The sequence below is a fragment of the Galeopterus variegatus genome, unplaced genomic scaffold (assembly GCF_000696425.1).
Source record: "Galeopterus variegatus unplaced genomic scaffold, G_variegatus-3.0.2 Scaffold7050, whole genome shotgun sequence".
NCBI lineage: Eukaryota > Metazoa > Chordata > Mammalia > Dermoptera > Cynocephalidae > Galeopterus > Galeopterus variegatus.
In genome coordinates this window covers 37,824-54,231 of record NW_007733161.1, presented here as the reverse complement: position 1 = coordinate 54,231, position 16,408 = coordinate 37,824, and the positions used below count along the sequence as shown (strand labels likewise).

General features: G+C 40.4%; 1 protein-coding gene across 1 annotated transcript in view; it reads right to left on the bottom strand.

The window, feature by feature from the left end:
- The window catches only part of LOC103607025 (E3 ubiquitin-protein ligase HERC2-like), a 46,201-nt gene that overhangs the window by 17,024 nt on the left and 12,769 nt on the right, over window positions 1–16,408 (bottom strand). Inside the window, exons 5-8 of the mRNA XM_008591574.1 lie at window positions 10,029–10,206; window positions 9,289–9,450; window positions 7,117–7,208; window positions 6,774–6,913 (exon numbers count right to left, since the gene is read on the bottom strand). Of these exons, the coding sequence (XP_008589796.1) occupies window positions 6,774–6,913; window positions 7,117–7,208; window positions 9,289–9,450; window positions 10,029–10,206 (572 nt within the window). The remainder of the gene's footprint in view (window positions 1–6,773; window positions 6,914–7,116; window positions 7,209–9,288; window positions 9,451–10,028; window positions 10,207–16,408) is intronic.

Genomic DNA, 16,408 nt, shown 5'->3' with positions numbered 1-16,408 from the left:
TCGGATCCCACGTACGGACCGGCTCCCGCTCACTGGCTGGGCGAGGCGTGGGAGCAACACCGAGGTTTGCAATCCCGTTGCCGGTCCCTGGTCCGGTGCGGGGGCAACACTGAGGGTTGCGATCCGTTGCCCGTTGCCGGACACGGAACAAAAAGACAAAAGACAAAAAAAAAAAAAAAAAATTATTTTAGTTTATTTATTTTTAATTGAAACATAATTGATTGTACATATCTGTGGGGTACAGAGTTGAACATCAATACCTGTGTGCAATCATACCAACTATCCTCCAACTAAAACAAAATAAAATTAGAAATCAGTAACAGAAAGGACATTGGAAATGCTACAAAAACATGGAAATTAAACAACACACACCTAAACAATGAATGGGTCAAAGAAAAATTTAAAAGGAAATTAAGAAATTCCTAGCAACAAATGAAAATAAGAACACAGCATAGCAGAATCTATGGTATACAGTGAAAGCAGTTCTAAGAGGAAAGTTTACAGCAGTAAATGCCCACATAAAGAAAGTCTTCAAATAAACAACCTAACATTAAACCACAAAGAACTAGAAAAACAACAAACCAAACCCAAAATCAGCAGGAGAGAAATAACACAGATCAGAGCAGATATAAATGAATTAGACATCCATAAAACAAAGAGTTGTTTTTTCAAAAAGACAAACAAAATTGATAAACCTTTAAGCTAGACTAATGAAGCAAAAAAGATAGAAGATTCAAATAAATAAAATCAGAAATGAGAAAGGAGACATTACAACTGATACCACAGAAATACAAAGGATCATGAGATTACTATGAACAGCTATATGCTAAGAAAAACCTGGAAGAAATGAATTAATTCCTGGACAGATACAACTTACCAAGGTTGAATCACAAAGTACTAGAAAACGTAAACTGACCAATAACAAGTAATGGGATTGAAGCAGTAATAAAATGACTTCCAACAAAGAAAACTCCAGGACCAGATGAGCTCACTGCCAAATTCTACCAAACATTTAAAGAAGAATTAATACCAATTCTTCTCAAACTCTTCCAAAAAACTGAAGAAGAAGGAATACTTTCAAACTCATTCTATAAGGCCAGCATTACCTTCACACCAAAACCAGAAAAAGACACAACAAAAAAAGAAAGCAACAGACCAATATCCCTAATGAACACAGATGCGAAAATCCTAAACAAAATACCAGTGAACTGAATCCAACAAAACATTAAAAAGATCATTCACCACGATCAAGCGGGATTCATCTGAGGGATGCAGGGATGGTTCAACATATGTAAATCAATAAACATAATAAATCACATCAACGGAATGAAGGAAAAAACTATATGATCATTTCAATAGACACAGAAAGAGCATTTGGTAAAATCCAACACCCCTTCATGATAAAAACATTCAACAAATTAGGTATAGAGTAAATGTACCTCAACACAATAAAGGCCACACATGACAAACCCACAACTAATACAGAGTGAACAAAAGTTGAGGGCCTTTCCTTTTCGATCTAGAATAAGACAAGGATGGCCACTTTCCCCACTCTTATTCATCATAGTGCTGTACGTTGTAACCAGCACAATAAGGAAAGAGGAAACAATAAAGGGCAGCCAAATCAGAAAGGAGGAAGTTAAACTATCCCTATTTGGGGCCGGCCCATGGCTCACTTGGGAGAGCGTGGTGCTGATAACACCAAGTCAAGGGTTAAGATCCCCTTACCAGTCATCTTTATTAAAAAAACAAAAACAATGGGCCAGCCTGGTGGCGCACTCAGTAGAGTGCGGCACTTGGGAGCGCGGCGGCGCTCCCGCCGAGGGTTTGGATCCCATATAGAGACCGGTCCGCTCACTGGTTGAGCGCGGTGCGGACGCGACACCGAGGGTTGCAATCCCGTTACCAGTCATGAAAAAAGACAAAAAGGAAAAAAAAAAAAGAACAAAAAACACAACTATCCCTATTTGCAGATGATATGATCATATACATAGAAAACCATATAGACTCAAACAAAAAATTACTAGAATTAATAAATGAATTCAATAAAGTGGCAGGATACAAAATCAACACACAAAAATCAGCAGCCTTTCTATATGTCAATAATGAAATGGATGAAGAAGAAATCAGGAAAGTAATCCCATTCTCAATAGCTATCAAAAAAAAAGAAATACCTAGTAGTAAATTTAATCAAGGAGGTGAAAGACCTCTACATTGAAAACTATAAAATACTGGTGAAAGAAATTGAAGACACAAATAAATGGAAATATACCACATGTTCATGGGTCAGAATAATTAACATCATCAAAATGTCCATATTACCCAAAGCCATCTACACATTCAACTCAATCCCTATCAAAATACCAATGACATTCTTCACAGAAATACAAAAAATGATCTTAAAATTTATATGGAGCCACAAAAGAACCCATTTTGCTAAAGTAATCTTGAACAAAAAGAACAAAGTTGGAGGCATCTTACTACCTGACTTCAAAATATACTATAAAGCTATATTAAACAAAACAGCATGGTACTGACATCAAAGTAGACACATAGACCAGTGGAATAGAATAGAGAGCACAGAAATAAACGAATGCACATATAGCCAACTGAATTTTGACAAAGGTGCCAAAAATATACACAGGGGAAATGACAGCCTATTCAATAAATAGTGCTGGGAAAACTGGATATCCACATGCAGAAGATTGAAACTAAACTCCTACCTCTCACCATACACAAAAAACAACCTAAAATGGATCAAAGATCTAAATTTAAGACCCCAAATTGTCAAACTACTAGAAGAAAACATGCAGAAATGCTACACAAAATGGGAGTGGGCAGTGCTCTCTTGAACAAGACTACAGAGGCACAGGCAACTAAAGTAAAAGTACACAAATGGGACTACATCAAACTGAGACACTTCTTCACAGCAAGGGACACTGTTAACAAAGTGAAGAGAATGGGAGAAAGTGTTTGCAAACTACACATCAGACAGGAGGCTACAGAATGGGAGAAAGTGTTTGCAAACTACACATCAGACAGGAGGCTAATATCCAGAATACGTAAAGAACTCAAACAACTCAACAGCCAAAAACAACAACAAAAAAATCCATTAAAAACTGGGCAAAGGAACTGAACAGACATCTGTCAAAAGACATACAAATGGCCAACAGGCACATGAAAAAATGCTCAGCATCACTAGTCATCAGCGAAATGCAAATTAAAACCATAATGAGATATCATCTTATTCCAGTTAGAATGGCTATTATCAATAAGATAGAAAATAACGAATGCCGTAGAGGATGTGGAGTATAAGGAACTCTCCTACATTGTTGGTGGGAATGTACATTGGTATAGCCATTGTGGAAAACAGCATGGAGATTCTTCAGAGAACTAAAAATTGAACTGTTATTGCTGTGAGCCATCCTGCTTTAGGGAACGGCATGGGAGCCTGAGGAGTGATACCCCTTGTTCAAAAGGCTGCAAGAGGGTCTCATATGTGTGGCTCGGCTCTGTGGAGACTTCCTGTTTGTTTCACTTTTGTTTGACAAGGCTTTTCAGAATTAAAGGCTTAACTTTTTGGCTTACTGTGGCTTTGGGGGATTCCAAGAGCCCTAGAGTTTCTCAAGGCCATACTAGCATGTCCTTTGGAGGATTCCAAGGGCCCCGGGGTTTATCGAGGGACATGTTAAAAATACATCAAAATTAATTGGTTTATTTAAAGGGCATTGTCAATACTAAAGGTGTTTTTGATGCATGTTCCCGGTATGGGTTGGCCCGATTTAATTTTGTCATTAATATTTCCTGTTAGTGATATGTGCATGGACCCATTGTGGCTGTGGTCATGCTCTTGTACATGTGGAATGAAGTTATTATGTTGGATTTCTGTCTACATCCCCCAGAGAGATGGTGGGTCCAAGTGCAGTGGTGTTTACAATTATTTGATCATTAACCAGTTACAGATTTGTTTCTCCCCATTCCCACAGTTTCACTTGATTTACCAAGAACATGTTGTTTCCCTAGTAATAATAATAATGATATAGTGTGTTTTTGTTAATTTGAGTAGGATCATTTAACTTTTCACTTTGTCCCCTGTGCTGTTCCCAGAGTCTATTGGCAGGGAAATAAAAGGTATAAACATTGTGATTTTGATTATAAATTAAAATGATCAATATAGAATATAAGCAATATTAAATTGTAAACCTTAACTAATCGATGTTATTAAAATTAAGTGTAGTAAGTATAAGTAAGATTAAAAAGGGGTTAAATTGTAAGCTAAGAAGGTTAAGGTTTATGATTCAGACTGAGAGTCTGACGTTTTAAAGCCAAGCATGTTGCTATTGTATAGTTTCCTGGCCATAAGCCACAGGCTTTGGGGTGAAATACTGATGCATGAGTGGGTGCTTTTATCACAGCGTGAGTGCTTTGGAACATTCTAATTTTTCTTTTCCTATAGAGATGAAATAAAAAATGTTTTGATTAAAATATAAATCACCATGTAAAATGTTAAGTATAAATAAAGTAAGATTCTTGTGGTTTTTGTCCACACACTTGCACTAGACACCTGTGGTCTGCCTTTTTCTTTTTTCCTCATCCTATCCACACCACCTATTCAGGTCCAACGAATCCTGCGGAGCTGGTCTCTAGCATGTTATGGCACAGCAATCCCACTACTGAGTATATACTTGAAGGAAATAAAATCAATATATGGAAGAGATACCTGCACTCCATTGTTCATTGTAGCACTATGCACAATAGTCAACAGATGGAATCAACCTAGGTGCCCATCAACAGATAAATGGATAAAAAAAAGTGTGGTATATATACACCTTAGAATACTATTCAGCTCTTTTAAAAAATGAAACCTTGTTATTTGCAGCAACATGGATGGAACCAGAGACCATCATGTTAAGTGAAGTAAGTCAGGCACAGAAAGACAAATACCACATGGTCTCATTCATATGTGGAATCTACACACACACACACACACACACACACACCAAACACACCAAACACACCAAAAGTGGTCCTCATAGAAGCAGAGAGTAGAATAATGGTTAGCAGAGGCTGGAAGGAGGCTGGGGGGCATGGGGGAGGTCAGGGGAGAGAAGGCAGATTAACAAGTACAAACTATGCTGTCTACCTTAAGAGAATCACTGTGCAGTAAATGGCACGTATCAGAACAACACCCTGTACCCCATGAATATGCACAAATAAACAGTAAAAAAAAAAATGCTCTGGTTAGACAGCAGGGCTGTGATGACATAGCAGAGTGTCTCTGTTTATAAGAAATACATGTTCAGGATGAGAGCTTCAAGACAGCAACTAACTCTAACATAAATCAGGATAAAGGAGTTCCTTGTAATGTATTTCCAACTCTTCTTGGAGTTTGTGATTAGTTTCAAAATTTAAAAGAATTCAAATTAATGAAATAAGAAGTGTATTGTAAGTCCTTGACCAAGAACTACAATGTCATTCCACCACAGGCCATAAAGATTGCTTAATTGTACACGAATCTCTTCTATCAATGAAATGATTAAAGGGCACATACTTACATAATTCACCAAAGGCTTTAAAAGGGAGCAAAATTTGGGGAATGGCTGTTTTAATGAACAATGGTGCACTGGTTTACCATCACTGCCATAACAAATCATCATGACCTACTGGCTTAAACAACACACGTTTTTCACCATTTAGTTCTGTAGGTCAGGAGTTCAGCACGGGTCTCACTTCCTGGAGGCCTAGGAAAGCATTTCCTTTCTCAGGCTACTGGCAGAATTCAGTTCTTTGCAAAACTGACGTCCAGCTCCCAGCCCCCGGGGGTGGCCCCATTCCCAGGCCCTTCATCCGTCTTGGCAGCCAGCAACAGTGGGCTAAGCACCTCTCATGCCTGGAAAGTCTCTCCTGATGCCTCTCAGGCACATCTCTGACTCTTCTGCCTCCTTTTCTGATTCCAAGGGTCCGTGTGATTACACTGGGCCCAGCCACTAATCTAGAATAATGTCCTTATCATAAAGTCCGCTGATTAGCAACCTTAACTCCACTGTGAAGTCCCTTTTGCCATTGTGTTGGGTCCCGAACACCATCCCCAATTTCTGTGATTCACCAGGAGGACTCCCAAGACTCAGCATATAGTTGCACTCACAGCTACAATTTATTACAGTGAATCGATACAGAGCAAAACTGGGCAAGGGAAAAGCACATGGGAGAAGTCCAGAGGAGACCAGGCACAGGCTTCCAGAGCCCTCTTCCAAAGGAATCACATGGGATATGCTTAAATCCCCCAGCACTGAGTTGTGCTGACCCGTGTGAAGTGCCGTCCACCAAGGAAGCTGGTCAGAGACTTGACACCCAAGGTTTTTGTCAGGGCTGATCACGCAACCACCCTCTGCTTGGCACTTACCACATTCCAGACCCCAGAGGAAAGCAGGTTTCAGCACAGACCACATTGTTTGCACAGACAGTTCAGGCATAGTGAGCCACACTTATCTGTAGGGAATGGGGGACCCCTCCCGAAGCCCAGGTCCCCAGGTGCCAGTGAGGGCAACACTGCGGCAGGCCTGTCTGAGAAGGCATCTCGGGCCTGCTCTGTCAGCTCTTTTCTGCACAGCCACGTAACATAACACATTCACAGGTGTGACACTGGGGCTAAACCCTGCCTACCACAGACGGACTCTGAGGACATAGCAGAAGCCCTTCTGCAGTTGCAGTGTGACCCCTGAGCAGCCCTCTTAGATTCACAGGCCTGGTCCTGACACATTGGCTCCACCTACCATCCTCTGTGCAGCACACACAGTGCAGAGAGCCGGTGGCAATGGCGATGACTTTCTTCCCCTGCAGCCCTTGGACCTGCCGAGGTCTTCGCACATGGTCGTCAGACCCATGGCCCAGCCTGTGATAGTCACCCTTGCCCCTGCACACAAAGACAGCATGAAACTCACTGGGGCAAGTCATCTCATTTACCACCTTGCCCACCCCCCTGGCACAAGCTGTGTACTCTAGGATGCAATCACAGCCTGCTGTATAAGTTAAATTCCAATCCATGAAAAGACAGTTAACATAACTTGAATTAAAAATCTGGTTTTGATGGGATTAAACAAACAGAATCATACGTACCAAGTATAAACAGCTCCAGATTTGGTAAGGGCGACAGAAAACTGGGATCCGCACTCCACTTTAATTACTCCAAGGCCTGTAAGAGAATCGATCTAGGAGGGAAAAAGGTTCATTTAGATGGCCTCCATCAAGGTCACTGCTGGCCACTACAACCACATTTGGGATTTAACTAAATCTAATGAGAACTCTGAAAACCCACACTCATGCTGAATATTAACACAACTTAAAGTCACATGCCTTTTAACCAGCACACTCCCAGGAAGCGAGTGGTACATCTGACCTAATGCACGTGCTAATGGGCTACTTGGCAGGACCTGCAGGGCACCGGGCACAGAGCACTTCACAGTGAAGTCCGCCATCCTTTCTCCCAAGACAGACTCTCCTGCCCTCATTTCTATCTGAGGTGGCACTGTTCTCCAGCTACCCTGCACTTCTCATCTGCCCCTGGCCTCTCTCCAACCTGAGGCCCACAGGGAAGGAGCAAAGGGGTCCTGTCCGTCTGTCCAGGGCCCTCTCACTCAACATGTCCTGGGTCATGCCTCCTGTGACCCACTTACTCCCCTGCAAGCCGGGTCCACTCTCTATATCCAGCGCCCAGGGATCTTGCTGACTAGTCATCACTTTTCCTGACCCAGCAACTCTGCTCCTTATTACCTCTGTGATTGTTCTTACACTTAAGTCTTGTATTTAATTTTAAATTTAAATTAACTAAAACTTAATCCATTCTCTTATTTAGCTCTCTCCTTGCCTCTGTTACTCGGCATTAGTAATGTCCTCCTCCAGCCCTCCCCCGCCAATCCCAACATCCTACTCCTTGCAGATGTGAAGCCTTTGCAAAAAAGCCTTCCTTTGCTTAAAAAAGTCCACACAGACCATTTTTTCATAAGAGTAGAAACCTTTGTAGCCCCTGACATGGTTAAAATACCACATACCTATAGTGGAAAAACAGCTAGAGGTCACAGGAAAGGAAGGCAGCCCTGAGCCCCCAGTTTCCCAGCAGCGCCCGCCAACGAGAGCCCCAGGGCCTCTCCTTGCAGCTGCAGGGTACCTGGGGATGCAGCAGGATGCAGGGAGACCTCCAGGTGATGTCTTCCCCACAAGGATTCAACTCTAGGCAGCACCCACCAAAGCCACTCTCTGTGGTGATGGAAATGTGCTGCACCCACACTGCCCAAGACTTCAGCCACACATGCTGTTGGGTACACGGACTGTGGCCAGTGCAACGGAATGAATTTAGTTTTACTTAATCTTAATTGACTTAATTTAAACTTAAAACAGCTGCTGTACTGGACAGCAGAGAGGCAGGAAGAAAAGCTGTGAGGTTGGGCCCAGGCTCTTCCCCATCAGAGGGGCCTCTTTGCACACCAGCCTGCTCAGTCAGCTCCAGGGGTGCCTGCGACTGTGTGTGGCTTTCTATTCTGTGCCTGCAGCCATCCCTGAGTCCAGCAAGACAATATGCTGACCAGAGACAGAGGCTGGCTCCATTCCACAGCACCCACACTCCCAAGTCCATGGCAGAGCACCTCAGCTACACACATGCAGCATTCTTATGCTACGGGGCCACTGAGCAGGAGCTATGAGATCTGAACACATCAATTCACTTGACCTCTACCAACCACACAGTTAGAAGGGCACAAGGCATTCTGGCGAAGTGAAGGGACTACCCAGAACCACCCACATCATGTGGAGCAAAGCCCTCGGCCCCCCACTGTGGGCCTGCTGGATTCAGGGTGCTGTGCAGCCTCTTCCCTATAGCAGCCTCTGGACACCTCAGATGCAATCCTTTCTGCAAACTCTACTACATCCCACAGCTTGTGACATGGCATCTATATACCACTGCAAACTGGAAAGAGTATGGACAGCATGTCATCCTTCTCCCCAAAGAGGTCTGCATACTAAATCTAACCACAGGCTCTGCGGTGCCCCACCTATGACACACATTTCCCAGTAGAGCACAAGTAGCACTCAATTTGGGGTCCTTCACCCACTCTTTACAGATTACTCATTATATTTTCTGCAAAGAAGGTAACAACGCCGTTAGAATGCTTCTAAAAAGCACGCAGAGAGGGACAGTGACGTCAGACCCCCTGGGGATCCACACCATGCCTAGAGCAGCCTGACAACCAACCATGGGTCCTGGGAGGGGACCAGGGAGGTGTAAACAGGAAATACCTTCATGGGCACTTTACAGCCATCGCTGCCTCCTCTGCCGAGTTTGCCATAGTCCCCGTCCCCCCAGGACCAGACAGTGTCATCATCAGTGAGGCAGAGGGTCTGGGCGTCACCACTGCCACAGGCAATGTCAACCACACGGTGGCCCTGCAGTGCCTCTACCTTCAGAGAAAAGGGACACTCAGTTAGCCAAATGCAACACAAAGACTTACCAAAGGAAAAGCTTTACAATGTCACCATTCTTTTTTTATGGTGGTGCCTATTCTAAGGGGTTACAAAGAACAGGTGATTTTAATAATCCTATAAGACGAAACAACACTTTCATCTATTTGAACTATATGCATCCACACTGTAGGAGACAGTTTCCAGTACCCTCAATGTCCAACCATGCACCACCATGAAGGTTGTTTATTTACTTCTTCATATCACCTGAAATACTGTGGGCCTTCTAGAAGCCAAAGCATTTAGCTAGATGCGAAGTAACATTTACTCTTATAAATAAAAGAATATTTCAAATACTATCCTGTTTATGTAACCCATGGAAGGGATACGTACCAAGATGGTTTTTATTTCCATTAAAAAGAAGACTTACATGTAAATAATGAGACTACGACCATTAACTCTAAAACTAAAAAGAATCTAGGATGAGAAATACTTTCGACTTTTTAAAATTATAATGACAACGGCACACTGCCCCCATCCCAGGTCAACAGTAAGAAGTGAACACGGCGCCTTCTCACCAGCTTTGGCTTCAACTGGTCCTCACTGTCACTGTGTCCCAGGCGGCCATACCGGCCTTTGCCCCACGTGTAGAGGTCCCCAGCTGCTGTGACGCAGGCGCTGTGGGCTCCACCAGCAGCAACGTCAACCACTTCAATTCCTCTCAGAGACTCAATGACACGAGGGCGGTCACAAGGACTACAAAAAAGTCACCAAATATAACAAACACATTTTTATTCTTAAATATTTTTAAACTTGTTAAATACGAGGCTTTTTGTTTACTGCTCAATTATTCAATGTACACCTCTCAATCTATATCCTCCCAACCAATTGTTAAATAAATTAAGAAGAATCATTCAGACCTGAACTCAAAATTTCACAAGTTCCTACCTTTCTTCCCTCACACAGACTACCTGAAGGGGTTGGAAGACTATCACTGAAATTGTGCCAAGTCCAGCCCACAGCCTGTTTTTGAAAGCCCTATGAGCTAGAGTGAGTTTTAAACCCCCAAAGTATCATATACAAAGCCCAAAATACTTAGTATTTGGCCCTTTACAGAAACAGTTTGCCCACCCTGCTATAAATCAACAATTCATTTAAAGAGTTTTAATGTATGAATATTACTAGCCCACAATGTGACAAGAAGGGATAACAAACTTGTTTTATTACTGAGTTTTGAAAACTCTTCATATACTTTGGATACAAGACCTCAGTCAGATTACATGATTGTGAGTATCCTTTTCCAGTCTGTGGCATGTTTTCTCAATCTCTTCTAAGCGTCTTTCAAAGAACAGTTCATAATTTTTATAAAGTCCAATTTGTCATGTTTGTCTTTAATTGATCAGCTTTTGGAGTTCTACCTAAAAATATTTGTCTGATCTAAAGTCACAAAGGTTTTCTCTCATGTCTTCTTCTAAAAGTTTTTAGTTTTACGTTTTACATTTAGGACTATGGTCCATTTTGAATTAATGTTTGGATATGTTGCAAGGTATAAGTTCATTCCTTACTTTTAGGTTATCTAACTATTCAAAAGCATTTGCTGAAAAGACCATCTTTTCTCCAATGAATTGCCTTTGCACTGTTGTAAACTGCACACTGGAAACTGTGAAAAGTGTTACTTTTTCCATACCCGTCTTGTCAGTATTTGCGGGTCCATTTCTGGATTCCCTACTCTACTCTACTGATGCATTTTTCTTTATGCTGATACTACAGCATCTTGGTGACTGCAGCTTTAAAACAAGTCTTGAAGTAAGATAGTGCAGGTCTTCCAACTATGTGCCTCATTTTCAAAGCGGTTTTGACTATTCTGGGCCCTCTACATTTCCATATGAATTTTATCATCAGCTTGACAATTTCTACAGAAATCTTGATTGGGAAGGTGCTGAATCTATAGATTAATTTGGGGATAACTAACAAATTAACAATACTGAGTCTTCTGATCCATGAACACAGTATACCCCTGCCTGATTTTAGGTCTTTAAAAATTCCCTCAGCAATATTTTGTAGTTTTGTCTATAGGTCATTCACATTTTTTGATCAGATTTATATCTCAGTACTTCAGTTGTGGGAAAAGGATACTGTAAATGGTATTTTAAAATTCTACTTTCTGATTACATATGTATATGTATAGAGACATACAAATGGCTTTTATTTATTGGTCTTCCATCCTGCAATACTGCTAACCTCACTTAGTTCTAGTAGCTTTTTCATAAACGACATCAGATTCTCTGCATAAATAATGTTATCTGTAAATAAAGACAGCTTCAATTCTCTTTCCAATCCAGATTCCTTTTATTTCTTTGCACTGCTGTTTTGCACTTGCTAAACCTGCAGTACAATGTTGAACAGCAGTGGTGATAGCCGACATCCTTGTCTTGATCCTGAACTTAGGGGAAAGCTTTCAGCCAGTCACCATTAGGTACAATGTATGCTCCATGGATAACAAAGATGCTCTTCATCAGGTTAAGGAGGTGATCTTTTGTTCCTAGATTGCTGAAAGTTTTTATCGGAAACAGATGTTGGAGTTTGTCAAATGATTTCCCTCCTTCATCTCCTAAAATGATCATATGGTTTTTCTTTTTACATGGATTATGCTGGAGTGTTAAACCAAACTTGTGATTTTTGGTATAAACCCCACTTGGTCACACTGTATTATCCTTTTATAAATTGTTGAATTCGATTTACTAAAACTTTAAGAATTTTTACATCTATGTTCATGAAGGATATTGGTCTGTGTTTTCCTAATACGGTCTAAGTCTGGTTTTGATATAGGAGTAAAGCTATCTTCAAAAAATGAGTTGGGGAAAATTCCCTCCTCCTTCAGTTTTCTGAAAAGTTTGTAAAGAATTGATATTATTTGTTAGTTATACATGTGTTAGAAACCACTACTCCTCTGGTCCTAGAAATTTGTTTGCAGAAATTTTAATTTCGTAGACACATGACTATTCACTTAGGTCACTTATTCCTTCTTAAGTGACCTTTAAAGAGTATGTGTCTTGTGAGAAATCTGTCCATTTCATCTAAAAAGTCAAATTTGTTGGCAAAAACTTATTCATTATACCTCATTATCTTTTCATATCTGTACACTCTGCAGTGATGAAAACTTCCTCATTCCTAATATTCCTATACTTTGTAATCTCCTTTCTTCTTCAGTCTAGATAGAGGTTTTACCAATTGTACCATTCTCAAAGAAGGATTTTTTGTTTCCTTTGATTTTTGCTATTGTTTTTGTTTTCTTTGTCATGGATTCCTGCTCTCCTCCTTCTTATCCTCTTTCTTCTATTCCCTTTGGGTTGCATTTGTCCTTCTTATTGTAGTTTCTTAAGGTGCACACTAAGTTCTTGGTTTTGAGTCCATTTTTATTTAAAACAGGCATTGTATGTTATAAATTTCCTTCTAAGTACTGCTTTTCTGGATCTCATACATTTTGATACATTATTTTTTTCACTTCCTTCAAAATTATTTCTAATTTACCTTCTGATTCATTCGCCAACCCATTAGTTATTTTTAAAATGCTTTATACCTTCCAAATGTTAGGGATATTTTCCAGAGATCTGTTTGTTATTGATTCTAATTTAATTCTCTTGTGGACAGAGAGCATACTTTGTATAACTTAAATCCTTTTGATGTTTAAGATTTCTTTTTGGTCCAAATCATGGTCTATATTGGTAGGTGTTCCATGCACACTTGAAAAGAATGCATTTCTGCCTAGTAGAGTGTTCTAAAAATGTCAATCAGGTCAAGTTAGTTAACATAGGTGTTCACGGCTTCTATCACGTATAGATTCTTTATCTACTTGTTCTATTGATTACGGAGGGAGGAACAATAAAATCTCGGACTATAATTGTGAATGTCTATTTCTCCTTGCAGTTCTATAATTTTTTGAATTTTGTGTATTTGGAAGGTCTATTATTAGGTGTGTAAATGTTCAGGATTATTATGTCCTCATGACAAACTGACCATTTGAAATTGCCCTTTTTATCCCTGTCGATATTCTCTGCTGTGAAATCTACATCATATGATATTGATACAAGCATTCCAGCTTTCTTCTGATAGGTATTAGAATGGTATACTTTCCCATCCTTTTGTTTTTAGCTTACTTCTGTGTCTGTAATTTAAAGTGGGATCCCTGCAGGAAGCACATTGTTTGATCTTGCTCTGATATCTATTCTTTTTCTTTTCCTTTTTTACCCTCCTTAAATCAGAGAAAGCATTTTAGCATTTTTATGATGTACAGGTTGACTTAATTCATCAACATGGGTTGAAATCCAGCAACAGCAAATGTATGCAACTTAAGATCTTCCTCCATAGCTATTTTAAGTATCTTAATTCCTGAGCTACACTGTGAGCTCTGAAATGGTGTTCACTGCAACTTCCTTAAAGCTTTCATGTCTTAAGTCTGATACCTCTTATTAAGGCAGGGAACTGTCTGTTAAAAGCTGTCTTCTTAGCTAACCCAGGCCACCAATCTTTACCATTAAATGATATAAAAATAAAACTGTATTCCCAGGGATTGATTGAAACTGTTGTGCTGTAATCTCTTTTCGGAGCATAAGCTTCCTGAGAGAAAAGAGAGGCCCTAACCATTTGCATCCATTAACAATGACCCAGAACAATTTACCTAATGTTCTTTGCATTAACAAATGGTCCGGCAACCCTGCTCATCCTGACTAGTATATCAATATTTACATACAAGCTATATGTAAAGCTGATCCCGACCCAAGTATTGCAATCATAATTCCAAGAAGATCAGTTTTAGCACATTAAGTTCCTGCAAGATGTCAGAGCAAGTGAGAAATAAACCTAAAGTGGAGAGTGATGATTCAAATTTTACAAGTAAGGAAAACATCGAAGAAATAAAACTCATCGAATCAATGAACTATCTTTTTTTTTTTTTTTGTCTTTTTCCATGTCCGGCAACGGATCGCAACCCTCAGTGTCACCCCCGTACCGGACCGGGACCGGCAATGGGATCGCAGCCCTCGGTGTTGCATCCGCGCCTCGCTCAGCCAGTGAGCGGGAACCGGTCTGTATGTGGGATCCGAACCCTCGGCGGGAGCGCCGCCACACTTCCCAAGCGGCGCACTATAGCAGTGCGCCACCAGGCCGGCCCTCAATGAACTATCTTCACAGCTTTAATTGACAACATGCAGAGTCCTCAATTTACTGATTTGAGGAGTCCTTTCTCAAGGTGGCTGTCAAGGTGAACAGTTTTCAGGCTTTTCTTTGCCATGGCCTATGAACTCCAGTCCAGTCCTTTAGTGGCAAAATCCTCTGTTACTGCTTTTGGAATAAGGAACAATTGGGAGTGCTTGACTAGGTGGAGTTCATGTCCCCCTTGAACTTCCCAGCAAACTAGCAATGGAAGCCCTGGTGATATTGGTCCTTCATGTCAGTTTCTGCTTTCTCCACGCTGTTCCTGGTGATAGCGGCATCTGGGCACTCTGGTGTCACCACTATTATATTTTACTTTGTTATATTCCTAATTTTAACCCTTTTTTTTTTAAGAAAAAATATTTTTTTAAATTTAAATTTATTTTATTTTACTCCTCAAAATACATTGTACTTGATTTTCATGCCCCTTTACCCATTCCTCTACCCCCCACCACATCATATCTGTGCACTTGGCTTAAATAGTTCAAGAAATTTTTGTTGTTATTCTGTCTTCTTCCCCCCACCCTTTATTTATTTGTGCATTTATTTGTTAATTTTTAGCTCCCACAAATAAGTGAGAACATGTGGTATTTCTCTTGCTGTGCCTGACTTGTTTCACTTAATATAATTTTCTCTAAGTCCATCCATGTTGTTGCGAATGGTAGTATTTCATTCTTTTTTAGACTAGAGTAAAATTCCATTGTGTAGATGTACCACAGTTTCCTTATCCACTCATCAGATGATGGACATTTCGGCTGGTTCCAGCTCTTGGCTATTGTATACAGAGCTGCAATAAACACTGGAGTACAGGTATCCCTTCAGCACGATGATTTCCATTCCTCTGGGTATATTCCCAGCAGTGGGATCTCTGGGTCATATGGAAGATCTATCTGTAATTGTTTGAGGAATCTCCATATCATTTTCCATAAAGGCTGCACCATTTTGCAGCCCCACCAATGGTAGATGAGAGTTCCTTTTTCTCTGCAACCTCACTAGTACTTATTGTTCTCAGTCTTTTGGATGTTAGCTATCCTAACTGGAGTGATATGGTATTACAGTGTGGTTTTGATTTGCATTTCCCGGATGTTGAGTGATATTGAGCACTTTTTCAAGTGTCTGTTGGCCATTCGTATATCTTCTTTTGAGAAATGTCTGTACAGCTCCTTTCCCCATTTGTTAATTGGGTTATTTGGGTTTTTGTTGTAAAGTTGTTTGAGTTCCTTCTATATTCTGGATATTAATCTTTTGTCAGATGTATATTTAACAAATATTTTCTCCCACTGTTTTGGTTGTTTTTTTACTCTGCTGATTGTTTCTTTTGCTGTGGAGAAGATTTTTAGTTTGATATAATTCCATTTGTTTATTTTACCTTTAGTTGCCTGAGCTTTTGGGGTCCTATACGTGAATTCTGTACCCACCTCTACTTCCTGGAGTGTTTCCCCTATGTTTTCTTTAAGGAGTTTTATTGTTTCAGGATGTATATATAATTCTTTAATCCATTTTGAGTTGATTTTGGTATATGGTGACAGATATGGGTCTAGTTTCATTCTCCAACATATGATTATCCAGTTTTCCCAGCACCATTTGTTGAAAAGGCAGTCTCTTCCCCAGTATGTAGACTTGCTGCCTTTGTCAAAGATCAGGTGGCTGTAGGCATATGGGTTAATTTCTTGGTTCTCTATTCTGTTCCATTGATCCATGTGTCTGTTTTGTCTTTTTTTTTTTTTTTTTTTTTGTGACCGGCAAC